General features: G+C 41.3%; 1 protein-coding gene and 1 long non-coding RNA gene across 3 annotated transcripts; one reads left to right on the plus strand and one right to left on the minus strand.

The window, feature by feature from the left end:
• Nucleotides 1-2,218: 2,218 nt before the first annotated feature.
• Nucleotides 2,219-22,407, minus strand: LOC110564149 (guanylate-binding protein 1-like). Its single transcript, XM_021661455.2, has 15 exons — nucleotides 22,236-22,407; nucleotides 19,188-19,396; nucleotides 17,026-17,153; nucleotides 15,973-16,082; nucleotides 15,575-15,774; nucleotides 15,022-15,264; nucleotides 14,097-14,377; nucleotides 13,287-13,499; nucleotides 12,769-12,871; nucleotides 11,723-11,916; nucleotides 8,651-8,744; nucleotides 6,995-7,188; nucleotides 5,905-6,007; nucleotides 4,734-4,924; nucleotides 2,219-2,455 (listed from the first exon to the last, which is right to left on the minus strand). The coding sequence occupies exons 1-15, from the start codon at nucleotides 22,250-22,252 to the stop codon at nucleotides 2,348-2,350; spliced, it is 2,388 nt and encodes a 795-aa protein (XP_021517130.2). The 5' UTR covers nucleotides 22,253-22,407; the 3' UTR covers nucleotides 2,219-2,347.
• LOC132656875 (uncharacterized) lies at nucleotides 21,148-24,637 on the plus strand. Of its 2 annotated transcripts, none has more exons than XR_009594658.1 (3): nucleotides 21,148-21,476; nucleotides 22,977-23,180; nucleotides 23,781-24,637. It is a non-coding gene; the product is annotated as an uncharacterized LOC132656875 (long non-coding RNA). The 2 variants fall into 2 exon arrangements; XR_009594659.1 differs by lacking the exon at nucleotides 21,148-21,476 and adding an exon at nucleotides 22,428-22,589.
• The last annotated feature ends 1,204 nt before the right edge of the window (nucleotides 24,638-25,841 follow it).

Below are 25,841 nucleotides of genomic sequence, written 5' to 3' on the forward strand. Positions count from 1 at the left end.
TAATGGTAGTTATATGAAATGAACTCAGATTTTTATTTTATTTTTTTATGATTAGTAACCTCTTTTTTTTTTTTCTGAGACAGGTTTTTCTCTGTATAGCCTTGGCTGTCCTAGACCCTCTCCCACGATCCTTCTGTCCCCAAAGCCCTTGAACCTTAGCCACATCTACCTCCTTCTGCCCTGGCCAGGAATATGCCTTTTAACCAGCCAATCAGGGATAATTGGGGAACGTGCATTTTCACCACCTGGTACAGGAGCTAGTTCAGCATTAATAACAATGCCCATGGCAGGGCAGTAACCAGATCTCAAGGCACTGAAATCAGCACTTGAGTACATAGCACTAGACCAACCCCCAACACTTGTCTGAATCTCTATTCCATTATGTACGTGTTTCTCCTGAGTGTGTCCATCAGAATTGGCCACTGCAATGACGTGGGTACAGCCTCAGTAGACAATGCCATACCGTTCTGCATTTGCATTATTAACCTAGGGAATCACATCATACCTTCATTGCTTGCCTTTCCCCACTTGGTGGCTGTGTCATGGTAGCACACTGTGGTCCTAGTGCACTTTCATCTACTCCTTTTCTACATCTCTTGCTTGGCAACAGAAATGAGACTGGAATTCCTAGTGAGAATGGTTGTAGCCTGATGCATGGCGCTTCTGTCCCTCTTTACTCTCCTGATGGAGATGATGGGGGCTGGAGGTGGTGGGGGCACACAGAGCGCTGGGAGGCACATCTTGGCTGGGCCTATGGGGAGCTGTTGAAGGTTGCTCCTCTACCTTGACCAAAGGGTCACCTAGCCAGGTCAATGGGACTCTTCTGCTTCATGCATTGGTTTCAGTGGCTGCAGTCTCTTCCTCTGCCTGGTTGAATGGTTCAATCATGGAACCTGAGTGGCCTTTACATCTACACTGCGATTGCATTACTCAGCCCCTTCATAGTAGCCTGTTAGCGCCCTGCTTCTGGTACTCCAGGGCTTCAATATTTCTGAAGCTTGAAACTCTTACACCTTGGTCCCCCAAACCACGTTAGGCTCCAGGAAACCACAGCAAGGACACGATTCTCGGCACCAATTTTCTGTGTTAATTACATTCCTTATTGTGATGGTAGCATATCTGATTGAGAAGTAAGGTACAGAAAGGTTGATTTGGGGTGTCTGTCAGAGGACACACAGCCCAGCATATGAGGGAAGGCTGGGAGCAGGAGGTGCTGTAAGGGTTTGTAGCAGGGGCTGCCTCCTAGTTCAAATGACAAGGAAGCAGAGCAGGTCTGGGGGTAGCTGCCGGGCTACAAGTCTGAAGCGTCCTCCCCCAAGCAGATGTGCTTCCTAAGGCTAGGCTGTTGGTATCATGTCATTCAAATGCTGATTTCTCTCCCCCACTCTCTGGTTTCAATCCAGACATTGCATTGTGATACTTATTCTAAGCATCACCAGTCTCAACTTTGTGTAAACATGCCAAAATAAAACAACCAACCACAATGTTGAGCAATGGAGAGGAAGGAGTAGGTGGGAGAGGGGAGGAGCCAGAGGACAGGAAGGAGTGGGAGGTGGAGGAAGAGGCAGAGGCTGAGGGGGCAGAGGAGGAAGAGAGGTCTTGGAATAACATGGAGAGTGAACCAGACCTAAGATTTCACAAAAAGCAAGTATCATGTGGGAAATCTGAATGGTAGAAACTATGAGGGCTTGGAGGTTTAGGATGGATTAACTATTGCCCAGCGTTGTATTCTAGGTTAACTAAATAAATCATAGTCTCTGTGTGGTGATTTGGTTATGCTGTTGTTTAGGATTAACAGCAGCATTAGCAGAAGATATATCAATAGTAAATATTAATCGCCACCTACAACACTAGGCTCCACCTCCCAATGATCCACTGCCTCTCAAGACAGCAGAACCCAGTGTTCACACACAGGAGCATGTGGGGGTGGGGAGAGTGGGTGATAGGGAGTGGGGGGACTTTTTATACCTAAATATGAAAGACACCTTTAAAAGCATCTCAGCCACATAACTGAAAATCCATTCAGAGTAGCTTTACATGATTTCTAAGAAGATTCCCTCAGACATTAGAGTGATAATTAATACTATCAATAAACACGACACATGTACCATCTCTGTTGTAACATCAACGTTTGAATCCCTTCATATGGATCTATGGAAACATCACGGTGACACCCTATGATTATACTTGATTGTACAAAACCATATGCTTTGCAGTCTTCATTGTTTTGGATTTTATTTCGTTCTGAATGTGAGATGATCAGAAGCATATCGGCAAATTTCTGCCCAGAAAGGAGAGAGCTGGGGGGAGGGGCGGGGGGAGAAGGAATCCTGTGGGCTTGAACTTTTCACATCAAGGAACAACTATAATTCTTTTGCATCTTTATTTTCCTAATTTCTTCTTGATATTGTTTGTTCTGTTTCCTGATTTTTTCATTGAAAAATTTGTTTTGTTTCTGAAAAGAAAAAAAGAAAAACTGGCAAATAAAACATGCTGAATCACAGCACCCAGTAAGAACATCTGTCAACCTGGAAGAAGGCAACAGCAATGAATGTGTAGGGACCGGGCACCCATACACGGTCCTGGTCGGAGTGTAAATTAAGTTGTTACAGCTACTACAGAAGTCAGTATACAGGCTCTTCCAAACACTAAACCTCCATGCGATCTAGCCATGTTGCTTCTGGGCACATATTCAAAAGAATCAAGGTCAACGTACTACAGAGAAAGCTGTATCCTCATGTTTATTATTACACCTTCCCCAACAGCTCAGCAGCCTAGCTGTTCTTTAATAGGTGAATGGGTACAGAACATCTGCCATATGCACACAACTTTTGTTTTTGTTTTTCGAGATAGGGTTTCTCTGTATAGCCTTGGCTGTCCTAGACTCCCTTTGTAGACCAGGCTGGCCTTGACCTCAGAGATCTGCCTGCCTCTGCCTCCCCGAGTGCTGGGATTATAGATGTGCTACAACTGATTCTTATTCAGTTGTAAATGAGAATAAATCAGAGTGTTTGTAGGTAAGTGGGTGCTAAAAATGAGAAATATAATTTATCACATGTGAAATCCAGGGGAAAGGAGAGAAGGACACTAAATTAATGAGGAAGTACCAGGGCAAAAGAGGAATTGGGGAGGGATCATTAAAGACTAACAGAATGCCATCAAATTTGGTTATATGCAAATATGGAAATGCTGTAATGAAACCCTCAATTTGTACTGTTAATATACAGTAAGCAACTAAAAATAAGATAGCTATAGCTTTCCAATAATGGGCAAACAAGTACTTTTAAAATATTTTAAATGCATCTTTTAATGTTATGTCTGTTATGTCTGTAGAATGTGTGTTCACCCTCATGACTATGAACGTGTGTGTGTGTGTGTGAGAGAGAGAGAGAGAGATAGAGAAGGAAGAGAGAGAGGAGAGGAAGAGAGAGAGAAAGGACAAAAGAGAGGAAGAGCAAGAGAAAGGAGAGGGAGGAGAGGGAGAGAGGGAGAGAGCAGAAATGTGTGGAGGTCAGAGGCTAGCCTTACTCATTGTCCCTCACCTTACACCTTATTTCAGACATGATCCCCCTGCTGTTTCTCTGCTCTGTGTTCCAGGCTAGCTGTCTGTGAGCTTCCAAGGACTCCCTTGCCTATACTTTCTATCTCTCTGTAAGAGTGTTGGGAATATAGGAATTCATGCTATTGCATCCTGTTTATACATGGGTTCTGGGGGTTGAAATTCATGCCTCTATATTCGAGCAGCAACTGCTTTTTATCCTCTGAGCCATCTCTCCAGCCCACATTTCCATTACCTCAGTTGATTCCTCATAGCTTTAGTAGTCTTTTTATTTTAGCCTCTGAAATGTTTTGTCTACATTCCTTGTAACAGCATCGCTCCGTCACCCTATTGTAGCCCCTTATTCTATATTCAGAATTACTATCTTTAAAATTATCTCTTCAAAAGTTTTAAATTTTTCAATGTCAATATGTTATGTGGCTATTGCCCATATATAAATAGGATAATAAATATACATTTAAAAGAGTGATGTATGTTTTTCAGATTCAGGAAAGACATATGGCTAGAAAGTTTTAGATAGACCTGTAAGAGTTTCGTGTTAGCACAAAGAGTCAAGTACTGAGGTGTTCTGGGAGAGTAGTTGCACATAGTGTGACTCCAACTCCGGGCCAGGAGAACAGGATAGCATCTAAAATCAGTGCCAAGTTAAGTGACCATAGGTACAGTACTAGGGAAGAGTGACATGCCAGGTATCCACACAGGAACTGCAGCTCAGCACACTTTCTATCTTTGGGGAATGGCAATTTCTTCATTAGAAAAAGAAAAAGGACAACAGAGCATGTGTAGAAGTGCAAGGTTGAACGTCGGACCTGGGGTACTGAGGTAGAATGATTTTAAGTGCAAGTCCAGCCTGAGCTACACAGAGAAACCCTACCTAAAACAAACAATAAGAGGAAAAGATTCCAGAGGAGTCCAGTGCCCTTCAAGAAGCAATGTTTAACGTGCTTAAAGTACTTTGTGTAAGGACTTTAGTTATTTGCTTCTATATTTTGAGTGATGCAATGATTCAGGAGTCATAGAGAATAATTTTTTTGTAATGAACCTTTGTCAGAGATATAGAGGTGAAGGTGTCTATACAGAAAAGTCCTTTACCTGGCTCAGGTTTATTAGGCATTAGGTGATGTCTTTCATTCCTGGCCATTGAATGAGGAAATTAGGATGTCACAGGAATTACCTGAAGCCTACAGTTAAATATCTCCTCTTGCTCTTCCATTAGCCTTGCTGTCTCCATGTCCCTCTGCTCAGTCAGTTTTCTCACATTATCCTCTAAAGCTTCTTGCTTCTGCCTCATAGTCTTCAGCTCCATCTCTTGCATTTCCTTCAGCATTTTTTCATTCTCTGAGGACTGAGATTGTGCACATTCAACTGAGAACAGAAAAGCAGAAGAAAATTATGTGGAATTACTGTGCTGCTGCCCCCTCCCTCAGGCACTTGTTTAGTTGCTTCTTTGTGGGGGAAACTCCTGGGTCAGCATTTCTTGTGCAGCGACTCTGGTTCCACTGACACACTTTCTTAACGCAGGTGTGACTTTCAAGAGTGAAGACATACCTTTGCTCTTATTGTCATGATCTGAAACCATGATGTAACTGAGCCAGGACCAAGGAGAGGGTAGTGGACGTGGACTTCATTTACAGGGTCTGTACTCACTTTCACAGGGTCAAGCCCATCGACCAGCACGCAGCTTCTGCATGCTGCAGCCAGGCTAAGTCACGTGACTAAGCATTCAAGGCGCAATTTAAATAAACCCATCTTTTCACATAACTAATGTAAAATTAAGTTTAAAATATTAAAAAAAACCCCACCATTTCCTTTAATGTTAGCTGAAACATTATTCAACTAACCCCTGGTAGTGACACTTAGTTGGGCCTAAAGCCTTTGTCTCCTTGCATCTAATTTTTGCTATGTTCATGTCATTCATACAAGATTTGATGGTGTGAGTAAACACTTAAATCAGGACATGGGTCTAGAAGTGTGGAAAAGGAGACAATAAAAAAGTTTACTTTAATCAGACTATGCAACAGCTCCCTAATTAAAATATTTATCATTATAAAATTTATATTTCCTCTAAATCAAATGATTGACCGGCCTTAAAACCATTAGCAGTAAAAACAAAAGGAAAAGCAACAGCTTTAGTAGTGAGCACCAAAGAAATTGCCTTGTTGCAATCCTTGTCCTGTCTACACCACCATTACTCTTGCAATGTCTACAGGCCAGCGTATGTGTAAGCAAGATACGTTCATCTTCAACGTTATTGATTACTGTGTGGGAGCTGCTGGTTACACCTGAGTGCCGGTGACAGTGTGAGGGTAGGAAAATATTGATTGTATGAGTTTAGAAGCTAATACATTTTAGGATCATTTCTCTATATTTTGCCTCCATATCCTGCATCTCTTTCTGATGTTTTCTTCTTTCTTCAGAGATTTCTTCCTTGAGATGTACTTCTCGCTCCTAAGGAGGAAAAGGATGGTTGGAGAAGCACAGCATAAAATGATGTCACAGAAATTATTTCACAGTGTTCTAACAATTTTCTCTTCCACTTCTCAAATTGATATTCTGATTAGACCTGAAACTCTCTTTTAAATTGGTCTCCTGCCTTATAGAATGTTTCTTTCTCTTGAGGCTCCTAGGTTATTTCCCAAGCCCTTCTTCACAGACACAAGAGGAGGCTCATTCACGGAGTCCCTCAAGTGCTGCTGTTGTAACACTCTGCTTGGGATGCTTGCTCCAAGAGGCAACACAATCGTGTGTGTTTATCACACTTCTTTCCTCCTCTACCTTCCCCTCTGCTGTGTGGATATTGATTTCACAATGATGGTAATGTGGGAGAATTTCTCCATGATTCTCAGGAGCACAGGCGTATTTAGAAGCACAGGTGTAATCTCATGAAATTCTGATGGGATTATTAATAATAGGAGGATAAAACTGAGATCAGGACCACGGTAACCCAGAGTGCACCTCTGGGCCAACATACAGAAGCTCCAGATTTAGAAGAAGCTCAGAGAACAGTTAGAATAAAACGGTGAGGAGATCCTTTGCTCCATGTGTTTCCACAAATACAAATCACTATTGATCTCACTAGGCAGAAAATGTACACTAGGTATTTCTTGTCTCATCTGTAACCATAATTTCCCTTTTAGAAAAGGTAACGGATTCTGTAATATTTGATAGGGGCTCAACATGCAACGCACTGAAGGCTTTTTGTGCCAGGCTTGTTGACCACTACAGGGTGAATGAGAGACGAATGCGGAGCACAGTCTGTTGCTAAGAGGCCTTTAGCGATTGCAGGTTTGCTGTGATACAGACACAAAGGATAGAAAACTGTAGCAGAGTGTCTGGCCACAATAGTTCTCCACCTAGACCAACAGCACTAACTTCTAACCATTGTGTTTTATCCCCGCCTTTGGGTGAGCAGGTTGGGCTGGCACCATGGAATACCTGAAGGAGGGCAGCCATCCTCGCCTCTTGCTCTGTTAACAGCTGAGTTCTGTCTCTCTCCATCATCTCCACCAGCTGTAGCACATGCTCCTGGTGATTTCTGTCTTTATTTTCCAATATCTGATCATATTTCCTTTGCATTTCTTCTAGTGTTTTTACTGTAGTCTTTGAAGCTTCAGCTTTCATATAATCCACTGTTGAGGAAAAGGAAAGAAAAAAAATGTGGGATTGCCATGATGTCTCCTTCTGCCAACACCTGTTTGGTAGTTTGCTATTGGATACATTGAGTTCTGTGGTACCAGCATTTTCCATGGAGAGGCCACGATGCTTCTGACATGTCTCACCAAGACACAGTTTAGGGAATGAAGGCTCATTCTTGCTTTTCTTGTTCCAAATAGAATTATATTTGAGGATATCCATTAATTACTAACAGGCTTATAGAGAAATGGTTGAGTTTTGTGATACACACACACACACACACACACACACAGATATGTCCTCTTATACTATACATACACACACACGTGTGTGTGTGTGCTTCTAGAGGTCTCCCTGAATTCAGTGTCTAAGTGTAAGCACTTTTTAAACACTTGCTAATTGTACATCAGCCATACACTGAAATTATTGTGATCTCACACTGGTGGCTGAAAAGAACTTTCATTTTAATTTTTAAAAGAATTATTCTTTTACTTTATGTCTATGGGTACTTTTGCCTGAATGTTTTTCTGTGCATGTACATGCCTTGTGGCTGTGGCAAATAGTAGAGGACACTGGATCCATGAAACTAGAGTTACAAATGGATATGAGCTGCTACATGGCTGTTGGAACTTGAAGTTGGTCCTCTGGAAGAGCAACCAGTGCTCTTAAATAATGACGCATCTCTCCAGCCCCAGAGTTTCCCTTTAAATATAACCATTTATGGTCTGTGGCCCATTAACTGGAGTGCTCAAAAATAGCTAAAGAATTGGCTTACTCTTTAGTGCACATACAAGGGAGTAAGAGTGCTGAGTTGAAGAGTCTAAGAATATTACGCAGATGGAGAAAACTTAAACTCTCAAAAGCCTCCTGATATGTCTCCTGACATTCACTTTAAGTAAAAAATTGATGACCTTTCTAGCAAAAAGGATGGCCAGTTCAAATGTAGGAGCCAGTAAAAGTTATGCTAGTGTATATAATATAGTTTAAAATGAAATGAAAAATTCAAGATGGAAAAACGGCTTTACAAGTAATTTCATTTTTGCCAACTTGTATCTCAATGATGATATAAATGCCATGACTCGTGGCTCAGTGATGATATAAATCCCACAATTGCAAATGTGAATCAGTGGAAGTTCTCAGAGTCTCCAACTGCAGCATTAAACTTGTTCCCTTATTATATTAGAGTTCGAATAAAATCTCCTGTCACGTGTGTTCCGTTTTTGTCATTATTGCATGTGTGTGTGGCATGCGCAGACCTGGACACACGTGCCACTGTGCATGTGTGGAGCTCAGAGGGCAACTCTGTGGAGTCCGTTTTCTCTTTCTACCTTTACACAGGTTCTGGTGCTTGAACTCGGGTCTCCAGGCTTCACGGGAAGTGCCTTTTCCCTGGAGAGCCCCCTCCCCAGCCCTGCTCTATGTAATTTCATATTCTATTTATCACGTAGAAGATAATACTTGTTTCTTTGTTTCTCTTCTCCACATTCCTCATCTCTTCTTGAAGCTTTCTGCTTTCTTCCTGAAACCCCTCTTCCAGTAGCTGTTTCTGCTCCTAATAAAGAAAAAGAATGTTGAATGTTACCAAAAAAAAAGGAACAAGATTATAAAACTTACCAATTTCTGAATGACTGCTTTTGAAATAATAGTTCCTGAAGACCTCCGTCATTTATTCTTAAAATTTGTCTGTTAGTCTCTGTACCCATTCTTCTCTTTAATTTTCAGCCTTTGTTATAATCCCTGGCACTTTTTTATTTGATCAAATGCAGTGAATAGCTACAGTCCCTGAAAGGGTTTTGACATGGAATTCTACTCTGGGATTTGTGAGTCCACAGAGAATTTACAATTGGCAATTCTGTAGTATAGTTGTATAGTTGGGTTTTTGTTTGTTTGTTTGTTTTGTTTTCACACCCACTTGTCCTTCTGTAATGACAGGTCCCAGGTATTTGGACTCTATAACTCTACAGACTGTGGGCAAACATATTTTTAAATTGTCTCTTCACTGAATAATATACAGACATTTCTTTTATCATTATTCACTAAAAAGTAATGGACCTCAGCACCACAGACATCCATAAGGGTCTCAGAATTATTGCTCCACAATCATTGACGACAACTCTATACATAGAAGAATAATGGAAATTTAGGTCCGTGACTCTCAGAATAAATGAAAATGTCTCTTTTTTATAATTCCTCTTCTAGAAATTTATTTATTCATTTTACATCCTGATCACAGCACCCTCCTCCTTCCCCTCCCAGTACCCTCTCACACAAACTCTCCCATCATTCTCCTCTCTACTCCTTAGAATATGGGGAAGTCTCCCATGGGTACCAACCCACCCTTGGCACTTTAAGTTGCTGTAAAACTAGGTACAACCTCTCCCACTGAGGCCAGACAAGACAGCCCAGTTAGGGGAATGGGATCCAAAGGCAGGCCTGGGCATCAGACAGGGCCGCTGATCCAGTTGCTGGGGGACCCGCCTGAAGACCAGGCTGCACATCTGCTAAATATGTGTGGGGTGGGGACAGGATCTGTCCATGCATGCTCTTTGGTTGGACCCCCTGGGCCCAAGTTAGTTGACTTTGTAGGATTCATTTGGCTTCTTTTAACTTTTTAATTTGGTGTAGTCAGTTTAAAAACTTTCACTGTATGTACTCACTATGTGTGCTACTATGTTAGGTAAAGACACTTGTATACAAACCTATGTTGTATGTTGGTTATATGGTTTTTCATGACTTTGCACCTTCTGTCTTTCTCACACCTGTCCTCCCATGTCATTTTTATTCCTCTATGGCTTCGCTTCCTTGTATTCCATGAGACTGAAGTATACACACATGGACCCGCACATGGACCTCCCCCCACAAAACCACACATGGACACACACACAAATAATTGTATCAATAAGACAAAAATGGCAAAACAAAACAAAATGAAATGAAAAGTCCACAAAAATACCATTGAGTTAATTTTGTATTGGCCAGTTATCCCTGGGCATGGAGATGGCCCTAGGTGGTTGATAAACTAATTGAGTCTCCACTGGAAAAAACTTAGTTTTCCTTTGCCAGTGGGTATCAATTGCAGATAGATTCTTGATTATGGGTAGGACACTGTGTTCAATTTTTCCTGTCAGTCCTGGGACCCTGTCTGGCTTAAGCCTTGCAGAGTCTGCCAGAGTCTCTGTGAATTTATATGTGTATCAGTCCTGTTGTGCCTAGAAAATGCTGTTTCCTTGGGGACATCCATCACTGACTCTTACAACCTTAGTGTCTCCTTTTCTGCACAGAGCTCTGAGCTGTGAGGGGAAGGGTTTGATGAAGACACCCCAGTTAGGGCTGAGCACTCCCAAGTCTCTCAGTCTCCGCAGATTGTCCATTTGTGGTTCTCTGTGTTAATTCCCACTTACTATAAGCAGAAGCATCTTTGGTGTGTTCGCAAATGCACTGATCCCAGAGTAGCAGTGCGTCGTTAGGAGTCATTTTATTGATACGTTCCTTTAGTAAAATACTAGTAGGAGGTTTCTACCTTAAACTTATGCCCCATCTAGCTGAGGTTGACGGCAATTTTAGCAGTCTCAGGAGCGGGTCATAAATCCAATCAAAAAGTGGTTATTTCCATAGCATGTGTGCCACTATAGCACCAGTATATCTTACAAGCATTGTTGTAAGTCACAGGGCTTGCAGATGGGTGGAATTGATGATTTCCCTTTTCCTCTGTAATGTGCAGAGTACTTTCCATACCATGAATGTTATTCAGTAGGACGGAAGCTTCTGTTTAGGCACCAGCCTTGGCACTAGCTTGAGATGTTTGAGGGTTTCCATGGAGCCCCTTGTGTCAATGTTTATTTGATCTCTTTTTTAATGTGGAAACTTAAATGTTTAAACGGTAGCTGTATTAGTCAAAATAGTGTCTGTCTATCTATCTATCTATCTATCTATCTATCTATCTATCTTTATCATCTATCTATCATCTGGTTTTCAGAGACCGTGTTCCTCTTTGTAGCTTTGCTCAGAGACCCACCTGCCACTGCCTCCCAAGTGCTGGGATAAAAGATGTGTACCACAACTGCCTGGCTAGTTCAAATAATTTTTTTTTCCCCGCTGTAAATACATGAGGTTCTTTTTATTGTAAATTACAAGCTGCAGCTTGGGCCCACACCCCCCATTGCTGAAGAGGTTAGAGCCAAGCGCCTCGTGCTCAGGTTAGTTGGGTGATTTAAAGATTCTAGCTAGGTCAAATAATTTTAAGTGTAAATTTTAAATGGGTTTTAAAGAATAACATAAAGCTTGTAGAATACCTGTACAAGGCCTGTGTGTGGAGAGCTGTTGTCTGCAGCAATTCAGGAAAATGGCATCCATGGGACTTTTTTTTAATGCAAAAGACGGCTTTGGACAGCTATCAGTGCACAGAGGCGGGCCCAGTAAGTTTGAAGGGGCTCTACAGAATAGGGGCTGGAGGATTCCTCATGCCATGTGATTGTGTAACCTCTACCAAGGGTCTCCCTTAATGATTCTGGAGTATAAAAGTAACAATACCTGAAGCTTAAGAGCTAATGTCCGCTCTTGCTCTCTCTTTAACTGGATTCTCTCATTCTCCATTTTCTGAGTCAGCTGTCTCAGGTGTTCCTGAAAACTTTTTTCTTTCTGCTCCATCAGCTTCTCAGTCTTCTTTTGTGTTTCCTCCAACAGTTTTGCAGCAGCCAGTGCGGACTCAGTCTTCTGACGTTCCACTGAGAAAGAGGGCACATGAATTTTACATAGACCCACAGTGGGAAGGCCCTGAGGGGATGAAGCATTTGTTACACTACAATGATGCATCTAGGTGTGTTTCTTGTGAGGTAATTGGATTTAGATAGGGTGGTGGTGGTGGAGCCCCAGCTGAGCTTAGTGCTGTTGTAAGATGATGTGAAGACCAGGGTTCAGCCTTTCTGCCATGAGAGGATGCAGTGGGAAGACAGTCAAGATTCCAGGGGAGCACTCTTGACCATGCTAGAGTTCTGACTCTGGATTCTTGCTCTCTAGAACTGTGAGAAATACATTTGCTCTACCTGTGCCATCTGTCTTTGACATTTTGTCACAGCAGTCATCCCAGAGAAGACAGTGTTACTTGCCTTTTCCTTCCACTGTTTTTGTTATTGCTATCTAAACATTTCTGTTTTATTTTATAGGCATGGCTGCTTTGCCTGTTTGTGTATCTGTGCACCATGTGCATGTCCGGTGACTGTGGAGGCCAGAAGCACGCACTCTTGAGTAAGGAGCTAGAGCCCATTGTGAACCGCTAGTTGGGTATTGGAAATCAAACTGGGGTCCTCTAGAAAAGAATACAGGGTTTTTAACCACTGAGACATCTCTGTAGCCCCTCATTGTAATCACTGTTTGACAGAAAGGGTACCCTGAGGCCACTTTACACTTGAGATAACTGCTACTATTCCATCAGCAATTGTCCACCATTGTCAGAAAGAGCTTGGGGGATAGACTCATCTTTATCGTTCTTGCTTCAGTTTAAGAGTTACTATTTTAGGACAGGAAATAAACTATTACAAGATTTTGTAAGCAGTTTGTCTTTTGGTTCGTCTTCTTACCTTCAATCTCCTTTTCTTTTTCTGTCAGACTCTGGTCTGTTTGTAAGATTGCTTTATAAATAGCCTCCTTGGATTGTAAATATGTTTGCAGAACCTCTTCAGCCTGAGAGTTCACAGAACACAGAGTTAGTGGGAGGAAATCTACCTCTCTTCCCAACATCCTCAAGAATTGCTACTCTCATTCAATATTCCTTACCACAGGAATGAGTAAGTCATCTAAGCCAACCAACTGGAGGGCCCTACTGACTGATACTAGGAGAAGTGATTCTGTACACTTAAACCAAGGTACTTGAATTGGAGTAGATAGTATTGTGACTTTACATGTACAAATTGTGCTGCAGCATAAAGCCTGCAAGGAGAAAACAATTCAGAGATAAAGAGATACAAAGAAGAAAGGACTGGAATGTAGAGCTGAAAGGTAATCATCAGTCAGATGGCTACATGACATTTCCTGAATGTTTGGATCCAGGAGGCATGTCAGCAGTGATGGAGGACACGCCAGTGAATATCTTAGTTACCTGTATGCCCTTCTTTGGCTGTCCATAGTACTTTTTCTTCAGCCTTTCTGTGTCCTGAACAAAGAGGCAGTAACCTCCTGGCTTAGAATAAGTGCCTCGCATCACACCTTCTTCAAGAGGTCTGAAGATCTCCTGAATCAATGCCCAGCAACGTTTTGATGACACTTCCAGATTGCGTTGGCAAAAGTCATCCCATTTCTCTTGTAGTCGAGACTGCAGTGTAAAAATGGATGTAAAAAGAATAACCACAGAAGGATGTTAGTAAGGTTCAGATTTCTACAAGAGCCTCCCTAAAACTTTGATGTCCACAAAAACTTCATGACAGCTAAGGGAAATGGTGGCTCTTTAAGTCTGGCCTTTCTTATGAATTCCCCCCTTATGAGAAATGATGGTCAGAGGTTTACACCAAACCTAAAGTGCAAACTCTGGTTTAAACCGGACTGACAGTTGCTATGAATGGAATAAAGAAAACAAAGCATAGTATAAAAAGAGAACTAAGACCACAAGTTCATCTCTTTTGGCCAAAGAAAGAAAATTGTTCTAATAACAGTAAGTATATAATTTGATTAAAGTATCAATTGTCAACTATATGTACTTAAACTATAGGCGAGTATTATAAAATGTTTTCAAACTTGGGTCCATAGTTTATAAATTGTTTCATTAGATTATTTTGATTCTAAAAAGGTGTTTTTCATCATTTTAAAGATTGCAAAGGATAGTTTCCTTCAAATCAACAATCATTTCATTGACTGGTGTGTACTTTATCTTATAAAACATCCTAATTCTATTTGGTAATAATTGAATTATTACCCCTAATTCTATTTGAAATAAATGGTCTTCGTCTTTAAAGGCGTTCCTGAGGAAGATTTCTATGGCCTCTCTCTCACAGGCCCTGTGCAGGTCCAGCAGCTCCTGGACGCTCTCTTTGGGCAGTTGCACCCTCTGGCTCATCTGCTGGTCATAGTGGGTGATGGCCTTCTGCACAGCAGCCGAGTTCTCTATCTGGGACAAGGCCAGAACAGCATTCTCCATGCAGGGGAGGTCTCCTGTGCGGATGGCACTAACGTAGGTCAACACCAGGCTTTCCAGTCCTATAAAAAGAAACAAATGATGTCACCTGCTGGAGTAGAACTCTCTTCTCTTAGGAAGAGATAAGGCAGGCCTGTGTCTATTGGACATGAGTCTCTCAGTGCCCCAACATGTTTCGAACAAGACTGCTCTTCTGCATAGTAATACCTTTATACTACAGTCCTTGGAAAGCCTTTCATTAAATACATGTAGAAAAGTAATATTTTCCTCATCTTCCTTGTCTCATTCTAGCTCAACGCTGTTTTATGGAACTTTCTGAAGTGAACCAATTGTTTAATGGTTCTATTTTCCATCACAGTAACCATGAGAAATAAGGCTACATTGTCTAATTTTTTTCACCTAATAGTCTGTATGAATTTCCTTTGATTTTTATGTAAATTTAAATGACTATCTATTCTTGTGTTGTTTGGATACTGAACAAGAGTATGTATCTGACTGTGTACATCATTATAGGGACTTAACTTGCTTTAACTTAAACTAGGTTTTCACTACCTATTCCACGTAAGGATTTAACCAAAATCTAGTTGATTTTAATTAAAATATCTATCATAACTAGCCATGGCCCTACACTTCTGAAAGCTGAAACTAGTGAACGTCCTGCTCTCCTTTATCCTGTAATGAGTGAGAGACTAAGAGAGGGACTCACGTGGGCCATTGACAGTGATGCCTCCTGGAAGATATTTGACTTTGCAATGCTTAAAGATGTACGAACAGAATTCTGCTACTTGCTGCAAAAACTCAGAGTCGATCTCATTCGCTTGCAGCGTCTCCAGCTGGGAAAGCTTTTTCCACTCGGTGGGTGGATAGAAGATAAAACATTTCCTCTTTGGGAAAAACTTACGGATACAGAGTCGGGGCAGGTTGTACTTTTCAACTTCTTTGCCAGTACCTGGGGAAATAATTTTTGCAATGGAGGGCGGATAGCTTGTGGAATGGGTAGGGTGTCATTTAAGAATTTCTTATGTGCAGCTTCACCAAACCTAAGTGAGGAGATGAACGTGATCTGATAAAAGTACTCAAAGGACAGCCAAGGAAACTTGCAACTTAATGTACTTAATATTGGTTCTATTCAGGCAGACGGTGAATAAGAATTACTTCTTAGGAATGACAAGTATAGAAATGAAAAATTGAATATAAGCACACAAAAAAAGGATATGGCATTCCTGTCATTGTTCCTCTACAAGTATCAATTCCTGTACCTTCCTTGAGCTTCAGAGAAATCTCCAGGTACTCATCTGCTGTGCAGCTTTGCCCATCTACTTCCATCTTTAAGGTCATATCCCTTAGGCTCCACAGGAAGTCAGGGAAGAAGCTCACAAAATCAACTGAGTCCTCCAGCCCAAAATCCTGGTCAGGTGAGGATCTTGCTCTGATCCGATCTGTGAGCTCTGTCACGTAGCTGAGTAGCTAAGGAGGAGTGGCGAATGAAGAGGGTCCCCAATTGTCACATCCATCCCCACACGCGAGTTTGCCACGTCTGACTCCTTGCATGTCTGACTCCATGTCCCCTTGCATTGGGATTATTCTGTCTCCTAGCTGTCAACACTGACTCTGCAGAACCCCCAAGCTGGGGTGCTCTCTATCACAGAAAGGATACTGCAGCTGGTCCATGGCCTGCTGGTTGATAGCCCCCATGCTGTTGTAGACAAAGGTGCTGCTGAGAAGGACAGCCAGGGCGAAGATCCAGCAGTCATTCTGATTGTCACCCTGGAAGTCAGAGCACACGTGGGTCAGGCGTATGTCTGTCTTGTGTCAGTTTTCAGGTGAGCAGTGACATGCTCATTTAAACAGAGTTTTCCCACAGGGATTAGTGAAATGAATGCTGTCTTAGGAACCTACACAAAACCCAAACAAATGTAATCAGCTTCTTATTGAACTTTGAATAGTTTTTACTAGGATTTTTGGTTTATACTTTTTCCTTGAAGACATTCTTTTGACCATTGGCAGTAACTGCTAGACAGTGGGTGTTTGCGGATATTCTAAAACTTCAAGTACCCTGTAGAATGAAGTATTTCCCTCATTGCAAATGAGAAGATTTATGTTCATGTGATTCATAATACCTGTGGCTTTTTAAAAAAAAATCTCATCTAATTCTTTCTTCTATTGCTGGAAATGGAAAATAGGGCTTTGCCCAAACTCCTCAAGCACAAAGGACTGATATAGGCCACTGTAGATCATTGGGTACTTATTTTGTACCAGAAAAAAATATTTACTTTATTAAATATCTAGAGAAATGCCATTTAATAGGTAAAGTAAAATTTATTTAATCCAGCTGATGGCTCAGAAAGCTGAGGCTAAAAAAAGTTTAAAAATAAGGACTCCGTTCAAATACAGTCATGGGTCTTTAAACCGAAATCTGCACCTGAAGTCCTTTGTAGTGTGCGCTCTGAGACACTGTGTTTATCCTTGGGCCTTTCATAAGCCTGGGTACCATGTTAAGGTTTCAGCCTGTCATTGGGAGCCGGGATCTGCAGACTGACCAACCCACTTTTCTACGAGTCCATTTCTTTCTACAGTGACTAACATTAGTTACATGATACGTACTTGAAACTACCAAGGCTTATGACAGTGAAATTCAAGCTCTTGTTTAAAAGTTACAGAATACTCAGATGTGAGGGACTGCATTGCCAATTGAAATCTCAGCCCTTACTTTCTCCACGTCTCCCAGCCCCTCCGTGTCAAGCAGAACAAGTGTGTGGTCTTCCTTGTGGGGGTGAGGCACACACCACATCCAGATTCCTTTCGTGTGAGCCTGCACTGTGGAGCCCAGGGAGAAGCCTGTGATGAGCAGAAGAGAGGACATAGTTAGAAGCAGGGGTTCCAGGAAATTTCTGGAAAAAATGAGAACAATCCAAGTGAGTAGAGCTAGCTGAAAACAAAGCTAGTGTTGATCTCTCGCGACCAGAGAAATAGTAAAAATCATAACACCAAATACTTGAAAATATCCAACACATTATCATTAAAAATAGCATTCAGCAAACTAAAGAATATCTTAAAGCAAATATATAAAATGCCATTTGTGAAAATTCATGCCAATATTATATTCAATGGTAAAAGCTGAAAACATTTTTCTTGAAGACCATAAAAAAAAAGAAAAGTGTGCCCAGTTTAGGCATTAGTGTTCAGTACAGTACTTGAAGTGTTATACAAAGTAATTAGAAAGAAAAAAGACAGCAATAGCTCACACTTAAATTGAAAAGAAACAATAATATTATCTTCGTCACAGATGGAATGATCTTTTATGTTAAAACTTCAAATATTCCACACAATAGCGCTGGAAACCATTAATTAATCCTGCGTAGCTACAGCACACAAAATTATTTTTGTGATTTCTATAATTGGTTCCTTTTCTACACACCAATAATAAATAACAGATAATAATGTACAGAAAATTAAGACATTGATCCCATTTATAATTTCATCTAAAGAATAAACTACTTGGAAATGCGCTTGATCTAGAGGGTGACAAATTTATACAGGGAAATACACAAGTTGTTTTTAGAAAAAATTACAGAAGATTCAAACAATTACATCCTCCATGTTTAAGGTTTAGAAGAAACAATAGTCTTTAAACATCAGAGCTACATGAAATGATGGATGTCCGTTCCTTTTTGTGGTGGAGACCTTGCTTGGTTATCCAAGCTGTGTTTGAACAAATGGATTCAAATGATTGTTTCTCCCCCCCCCCCCAGTCTCCTGCATGTTGGGATTTCTGCCCTGTACCATAGCCCTTATTCCCCTCATATTTCCTTTTGACAGTCAAATCTGTAAGATCAGATTATAGAACAGTGACAGAGAATGTGGAAAGGAGTAATCACTGTGTGGTGGGTACTTAGTTTGTTTTGGGTAAAATATAATGTATATAATATATATTCTAAAATATAATATATATATATAGGTGGATAATGTGACAATTGTATAATAATGTGAATTTGTTTAATGGTATAGAACTGTAGTTAAAATGGTTAGAAGAGTTAATTTTATGTTATGTTGATTCATGACTGTAAAAATCTCCAATTCAAGCTGGGCATGATGGCTCACATCTTTGATCCCAGCACTCAGGGAGGCAGAGGCAGGTGGATCTCTGTGAATTTCAGGTGAGTCTGGTCTACAAAGTGAGTACAGGACAGCCAAGGCTACACAGAGAAATCATGTCTCAAAAAAAAAAACAAAACCAAAACCAAAAAAACAAAACAAAAAACTCAAAACCAAAACTAAAACCAACCAACCAAACAAACCAATCAATTCAATTCAAAACATTTTAAAATCTGCATCAATAAGGAGAAACTCAGTGTTAACTTACCAGCTTACTGATTAAAAGAAATCATCATCATTATTGTGTGTTTGTGTGTGTATGATGTGTGTTTGGGGAGGGGAGGTGTTAGAGCATGTGTGTGGTGGTCAGAGGACAACTCTAATTCTGACTCTTATTTCTACTCTCTAGGTATTGGGTTCAGGTTGCCTGGCTTATGTACCGAGGGCCTTTACTTGCTGAGCCATCTTCTTGGCCCTGCCTTAGCATTTCTAATGAATGCCTTACAGTTTCTTCCAGATAACTATGTAAATTAATTATTCTTATTAATGCTTTCTTCCTTTCTAGGATAGGAATGATTTCTGCTTTTATAATGAAACCAAAGACTGAGTAGAGAGCTTTATGGCGCTGACTTGCTCCCTGAAATAGAATGAAGGTAAAAAGTTAAACTCTGAGTAGGAGGTGGATTTCAGAATCCGTCTCCTTTTCTTACTTTCCTCCTCACAACCCAGGCTCCCAGTGTGGTGGGGCCTCAGCCCAGCTCTGCTGTGGGCACTCACCGGTTTTCTTCCCAGCCAGCTTGTTCATCAGGTAGGACTTGCCAGTGCGGTAGAGGCCCACGATTGCCACCACCACCACTGGCTGTGTGATGGCCGACAGGATCTCCAGGGCCTTCTGATTCGGTCTCAGCTGTCCTTTCACATTCTCAATCAGGCACATGGGCGCTCTCATGTGGGCCATTTCTGCCTTGCCCAGTGGGGTTTCTTGTCTTTGAGGGAAGAGGGGGAATAAATTAGAATTTCCTTCGCTTTTGAGAAGATGGAGCCACACAGCCCTCCAGCGTGAACAGAAGTTTTAGTGTATTGTTCAGGTGGCAAGGGAAAAGTCTGAATAATTCTGGAAGGTAACAAAAATACAGTCCAAGAAGTTGAACAAAAGTGATAGTACTCATGAATTCTTAAAAATTCAACTGCTAACAACTCAAATCTTCCCTCTCAGTTATCATGGGGGAGATTTCTTTTGGATTCTAATTTTAAGATGTATGCTAGCTATTGAGTAGGAAAGATAATTTATGAAAAAATAATTTCTGTTAACTTTGTGTTTTTGAGATTGCAATTGAATTCCAACGTTTCTCTCTTCCCTTCCCTCCCTTCCGTCCTCCCATATGCCTTTCCCACTGTTCGTTGATTTCCTTGCCTCTGTTTTTATTAGTTGTTGTTACATGCATGTGTGAATATACACATGCATATACATACATTTCTAGACATAATCTGCTCAGTCTATACAATGCTACCCTGTCTGTATGCTTTCAGAGCTGAAGAGTATCTTTAAAATTCTATTTAGGGAAATTTCCTTGTTACGTATAGACTTTCTTGGGGCTGCTTTGATGGCTCGGCCAGTAAAAGTGCTCAGTGTCAAGCACGACAGCCTGAGCCAGTCCCCAGGATCTGTGTGTTGGCAGGGTAACACAGACTCTCAGCAGCTGTCCTCTGGGGCTATACATGCCCCATGACCTGTGTGCAGCCCATATACAAACACACGTAAAGTAAGCAGATAAATTAAAACTCCTTAAAAATAGAATTTCTTTAATTTTCGCATTGGGTGAGTTTATTTCCACTCAGACTATGTGCAAGAAATTTAATATGGATTCATAAACTCATCAATTCTTTCAAGGAGTAAGGACCCTCAGGAATCAGTGCTCCGTTTTCTTCCTGTTTGCACGTAGAAAATGATCTTCACAGGTTTAGCAATGGCCCCTCCCTCTGGCTTTTATGAACATTTTGGTGGAATGAGGCTGCACAGGGACCCTTACGCTGCCGCTCCAGGAATGAAATCAGCACAATTTACTTGTGTGTTGGACAGAAACAGGCTGTCCTGGACTAGAAATTCTTCCAAGACATGGAGGGTGTGAACAGACAGAAGAACGTAGTTCAGTTAACTCTCCACCAGCCTGCCTCAGTGACTGTGGAGAGCCTGAATGTTAAAGCCAGATTACCTTTGCTGCCTTAGACTTGGGATCATGCTTATCACCCAGCTCTGTGTTTGACATAACATCATCATATTGGGTAAGATCTTTTTTGGAATGTACAAACAGAACCCTGGCTTCCACCCATTCAAAGGGTAAGAGTGTTGTCAGAGAGCATCTGCGGCACAGCTGAGGGTTCCTTATTCTGCTATAACTTGCCTGCAGTATGTATCCAGAAGTAGGCTTAAAAATGCCTTCATCTATAATTTTTTTGCTGTTAAAACTTTTATGAAAATGTTAACCATGTTGGAACCTGGTATTTAGGGTGCTCTGTATCTGTGTCCTTGCAAGTTATCAAAATTTACTCCTAACAACTCCGGTCTTCCTTTTAATGTGTCGTTGAAGAATTTCCTTCTGGATTCTAATTTTAAAATTTATACTGGATATTGACTGGGGCTGTTCCATATCACTAATATTTAGTTCCAAAATAAATTATCCCTTATATGTTAGAAGGAAGAGCTGCATTTGCTTGGTCAGTGAGGATGCTTTGTGCCAGAGCAGTGTTCTGAGCTTGATTAGCTACACAGTCAGGTGACTTAAATGGGGAGGGGTCTGAGTACAGTGTCAGAAATACTACAGGAAGCTCAAAACGAAGACTAAAAGTCAGGGACCCAGATCAAGAGAATCAGGAAATTGTTCAAAGAAAATGGCTGTTACCTGTGACCTGTTTTTAGGCTTCCTGTTTTATTTATTTATGTTCTTTTTTGGGAGAAGAAAGAGAAACGGGGAGAAGGAAGAGGAGTAGAAGATGCAGAGGTAGAGTTTAACAATGGAAAGAGAGAGAAGGTGAGGAATGAAGCTGGTACCTGGCCAGGAACTCAAGGTAAGGCCTTCCTTCCAGGATGAACTTTCTGAGGCCATGTATGTGTGTGTGGGGGGGGGGTGACGTGGAGGGGGGCAAGGTAAGCAGAAACACTGGTTCCTGCTCTGCAGGGAGATTACTTAGAGGAAGCCTTTTAGTGAAACACACGACTGCATCTTACAGGTGAGAGGTAAGGAGGGGGCACTAGGGATGAGAAAGTCTGCCCAATGAAGGAGGAAAGCCTCTCAGAAGCCACATCCAGGTGTAGGTGAAAGCATGTTATTCTGGTTTTCATCATCCCCTCTGGGTTTCAGGGTTTTCTCTCTGCCTCCACAGTGTGAGCAGCTGTTTCACTGCATCCTTTACTGCTTTATATCATTTAGTTTGTTCACCTCTCCTGGTCATGGAAAGAACGCATGAGCAACCTTTTCAGTTGCTTAGCTGCAGCAGGAGCAGGACAGAGCAAGCAGCGTCAGTGTCCACGGCCATTTAATTGTGTCCCCACTCAATAGAGACAATGTGGTCACAGAGAAGAGCACGCCCAGTGTCAGTATTTCCAGCTGAATGCAAGCCCAATAACGGCACGTAGGGACTATCTCCCCTGACAGCACTCCTCCTGACATCTTATCCTGTGCCCCAGTGCAAGCTCAGTTGGTACCCACCCTGATTCTGACAGTGTCTAAGTGACACATATGAAACCTTCTCGTCCCCTTCCTGGAACTGTAGACCCGATGTCCCCAGAGCTGGGAAGAGCCTGGGAAATGAAGCAAGCCTCCTTACCTGCTCTTGCTGTTCATGAGGGTGGACTGGCTTCCTCACTGCTCTTATTTCCTTCTCCAAGGCAGTGGGACTTTCTCTGAAGGTGACTGATTAAATGCACATCGACATTCTTAGTGGGTGAGAAGAATATGAAAATGAAACTGCTTGGATCACAGCAGTGAACCGACAACCATAAAAGTTGGCTCTGGAGCTGAGCTGGTGGGAGGGTTCAGCAGGACTTCAGCCAGGACTTCAGCTGGCAAACATTTGTTTGTGGGAGACCTTTGGAACCACTTGCTGTTTTGAGAATCGTCTGTTAGATATGGACAGTTTTATGTAGGCAGAGACTCTGAAAGCTGGGGGCCCTGTGAAGAGGTCAGATTTTATTATTTCAATCTAGTTGCCTAAAATAAATCTCTCCATGTGACTGATTCTTCTTTCAGAACTAGTTAGTGAGGACAAGGGCATGTTTGCCATTCTCCTAAACACCTTCTGCTGTCACTCAGGCCAGTCAGGATGGGCTGTGCATCTTGTCAGGTGTTTCAAGACAATAATGTGGATTTATGTGTTTTTTTTCCTCCTTAATTCCATTTCATAATTTTAGTTAATTTATTCCTACCCTTCCTTAACATTTTAGCTTCATTGTTCATGAATCTACTTCAGACTCATTTAGCTTATTTATTTACTTATTGATCAGAGACTATTACCAGAATTCTTGGTGAAATGTCTTACGTGTTGTTAAATCTGTATTTTTTTTTCCAGAATGGATAGATAAGTCAGTTCCCAATAAGGTTTGTTATGACTGAGGTAAGAGTGGCAGAAATCTGGCACTTGAACCCAGCCTGCATCTTCTCCATCCTGCTTCTGTGCTGCTGAGTCTGGCTCCAGGTTTCGGGGATGGCTAGTGTGTCTCACTAGGTCCACACTTTGGGATTGTGCATCATCATGTGGTGCTGGAAAGAGATGGTAAGACCTTTAAAGCATAGAGCCTAGTGGGAGGTCTCTACTGACCTCTCCAGGATCTTCATCGCTTCCTTCTTCTCTCACCTTGTGACCTTCTCCTCCCTTAGGCAATTCCACCATGGTGTTATCTTCTGAGTCCATGAGGCTGCTTGGTCTTACACCTCAGCCAAACAGCTGAGCGATATAAACTTTTCTACTTCACGAAGCACCCAATGCCTAGTTCTTTGTTACAATAATAGAAAAATAAACTAATACACACAATCACTAAATTGAGGTGCCTCTTTCTTCATCTCTTAGGCAATTATTTGTAATTTTTGATAGTTTTTCCCTATATACACTTATTTTATGTGTCATCCTCAGACACAGCACCACTTTCATTTTAAATTTATTTTTTTCTGATCTAGATATAGAATTATCAGTTTTTTTATTTTTTACAAAGCCATTCCTAGTTCTGTTGATCATTTTTGTGACTTTCTAATGTCTGATCGTATACCTCTGCTCTAATCTTCATCATTCCCCTTTCCCCAACAAACTGAGTTTAATTTGTTCTTTTTTTGTGGTTTCTTAAAGTTTTAATTTAAAAGTTATTCTTCTTTTTGAAAGTTTCAGGGAGCATACTACAGAGTGCAGACAGAGTCCAAACAGCAGGTGCAGGGGCAAGGATTCTGAGAGCAAGACGCTGGGCAACTGGAAGTGTGGCTGTGCGGAGACCACAAGGACAGAAGAAGCTGGGTCCATCTCTGAAGGACTCCAGTTGGGTTCTCTGTAAATTAGTCTTAAGAATCCCAGGGCAAGAGATGCTGCAGACCAGAACAAACTCCACCAAGAACTCAAGTCAAGAACACAGCATTTTCCCTCTTAGCTGACACTTGTCAAACTATGCTGGTTGCTACTACAGCTGGCTTCCCTTGAACATAAATTCAACCCAAGACAACACACTAGGAAGACCCATAGTTTTTAAAATATGCAAAAAGCAAGCAAAACAATGGGAAAAAAGAAGAGTTAAAAAGCTGAGGATACATACACCCCGGTAGATGCCTGAAACACAGCAAAGAAACACAAGCACACACTCACACCACACACACATATACAAATATGCACATACCTATCACATACTCACAGAAAACAACTAGAATATAAAGAAAGGAACATCATTAAAATAATAATGCTATGTGTTGGGATCAGTAAGCAGGCACTTCTACAGGCAGCCCCATAGACCGGTTATCAGGCATTTGCGAAGACACCCTGACCACCTGGAATTATCTGTGCATGCCCTTGATCACCCTATAAGAGAACTGGAACCCTCCCCTCTTCTCTCTTCTTCTTCCTCTTCCACTCCCTGATACTCTCTCTTTATCTCTCTTCCTCTCTTCTTCTCCTCTCTCTCCCTCTCTCTCTTCCTTTCTCTGTCTCTGCTCCCCTCACCCCCTTCCCTTAATAAACCTCCCATGTGGAACTGATCTCGTGGTGTGATTTGTGGACCTGCATGTAACCTTCACATTCGCATGTTTCATAGTGTTAGGAAAAAAATCCCAAAAAAATCCCAATGCGAAAATATCAGAATAACAATAGATTTATTATTGTCAGCAGACTCAAGATCCAGGAGAGCATGGACTGATATATTCTAGGTATTAAAAATAAACAAGATTGTAATATTCAGAAAAATTATGTATTAAAGTAGATGAAAAACAAGAATATTTCAAGACAAACAAAAATTAAATCCATTCATGATATCAAAACTTTAACTGCAGGAGATTCTTAAGGGAGTACTCTATGGAGAAGAAGAAATTTCACACACAAGTGGATAGGTCAGAATGCAGTCCATAAAAGCCATGGATGGATGGAGAAGAGAGCAAAGCAGGAACCAGTCTTGTCCAATGCAGCATACCAGAAAGGATCCAGTGGTTCCAGGAAAAGAGAACTAACAATTAGCCAGCCAACCAAAACAACAAACACAAAATCATAAACAATAGCAAAATCTTCTCAGTCATAGCTATGAATGCCAATACCCTTAACTCACCAATTAAAAGAGAGACAATTGGACTGGATTTGAAACATGAAAGGCTGTCTCTATGAAAAACACATAGCTGAAAAGACACCCATAACCTGAGAGCCAAAGGTTAGAACTCAAACTATTAAGTAAATGGAACACACAAACAAGTTGATGTAGCAATTCTCATGCCTGTAAAGTAGACTTTAAACCAAAGCTAATCGTAAGAGGTAAAGAGGGTTGGCTGATACGTAGTTAGAAGGAACAATTTATCAAATGGACATAAGGATTATAAATGTGCAACGACTTTTGTTCACTTGATTTCAAAACACAAGCACTAGAAGACTGCCAGAGTCTAGACACAGCAATAGTGGGAGAACTCAATGTATCTAAATATCTAATTTGGGCCCTCAAATCAAAGCTCACAAAGCAGACCTCAGTGCTAAATTACTGAACAGATTGACTGGACTTGAAAGGCATCTACAGAAAATTCCACCTGACAGGAAATACACATTTTCTTAATAGCAGCACATCAAACACTATCAACAATTGACCACATGGCAAAAGAATAAACCCTAGTAAATGAATGAATGGATGAAAGAATGAACAAACAAACAAATAAACTCAGAGGCTGGAGAGGTGGCTCAGCTATTAAGAGCATTACTGCTTGACTC

Source organism: Meriones unguiculatus, chromosome 10, assembly GCF_030254825.1.
Source record: "Meriones unguiculatus strain TT.TT164.6M chromosome 10, Bangor_MerUng_6.1, whole genome shotgun sequence".
In the NCBI taxonomy this organism is placed as follows: Eukaryota; Metazoa; Chordata; class Mammalia; order Rodentia; family Muridae; genus Meriones; species Meriones unguiculatus.

Coding starts and splice junctions, on each gene's coding strand:
- LOC110564149 (XM_021661455.2), bottom strand. Junction 16,083..17,025: donor GGCTGGGAGACGTGGAGAAA/GTAAGGGCTGAG, acceptor TCTGACTTCCAG/GGTGACAATCAGAATGACTG. Junction 6,008..6,994: donor GGATGGCTGCCCTCCTTCAG/GTATTCCATGGT, acceptor TTTCCTCCTTAG/GAGCGAGAAGTACATCTCAA.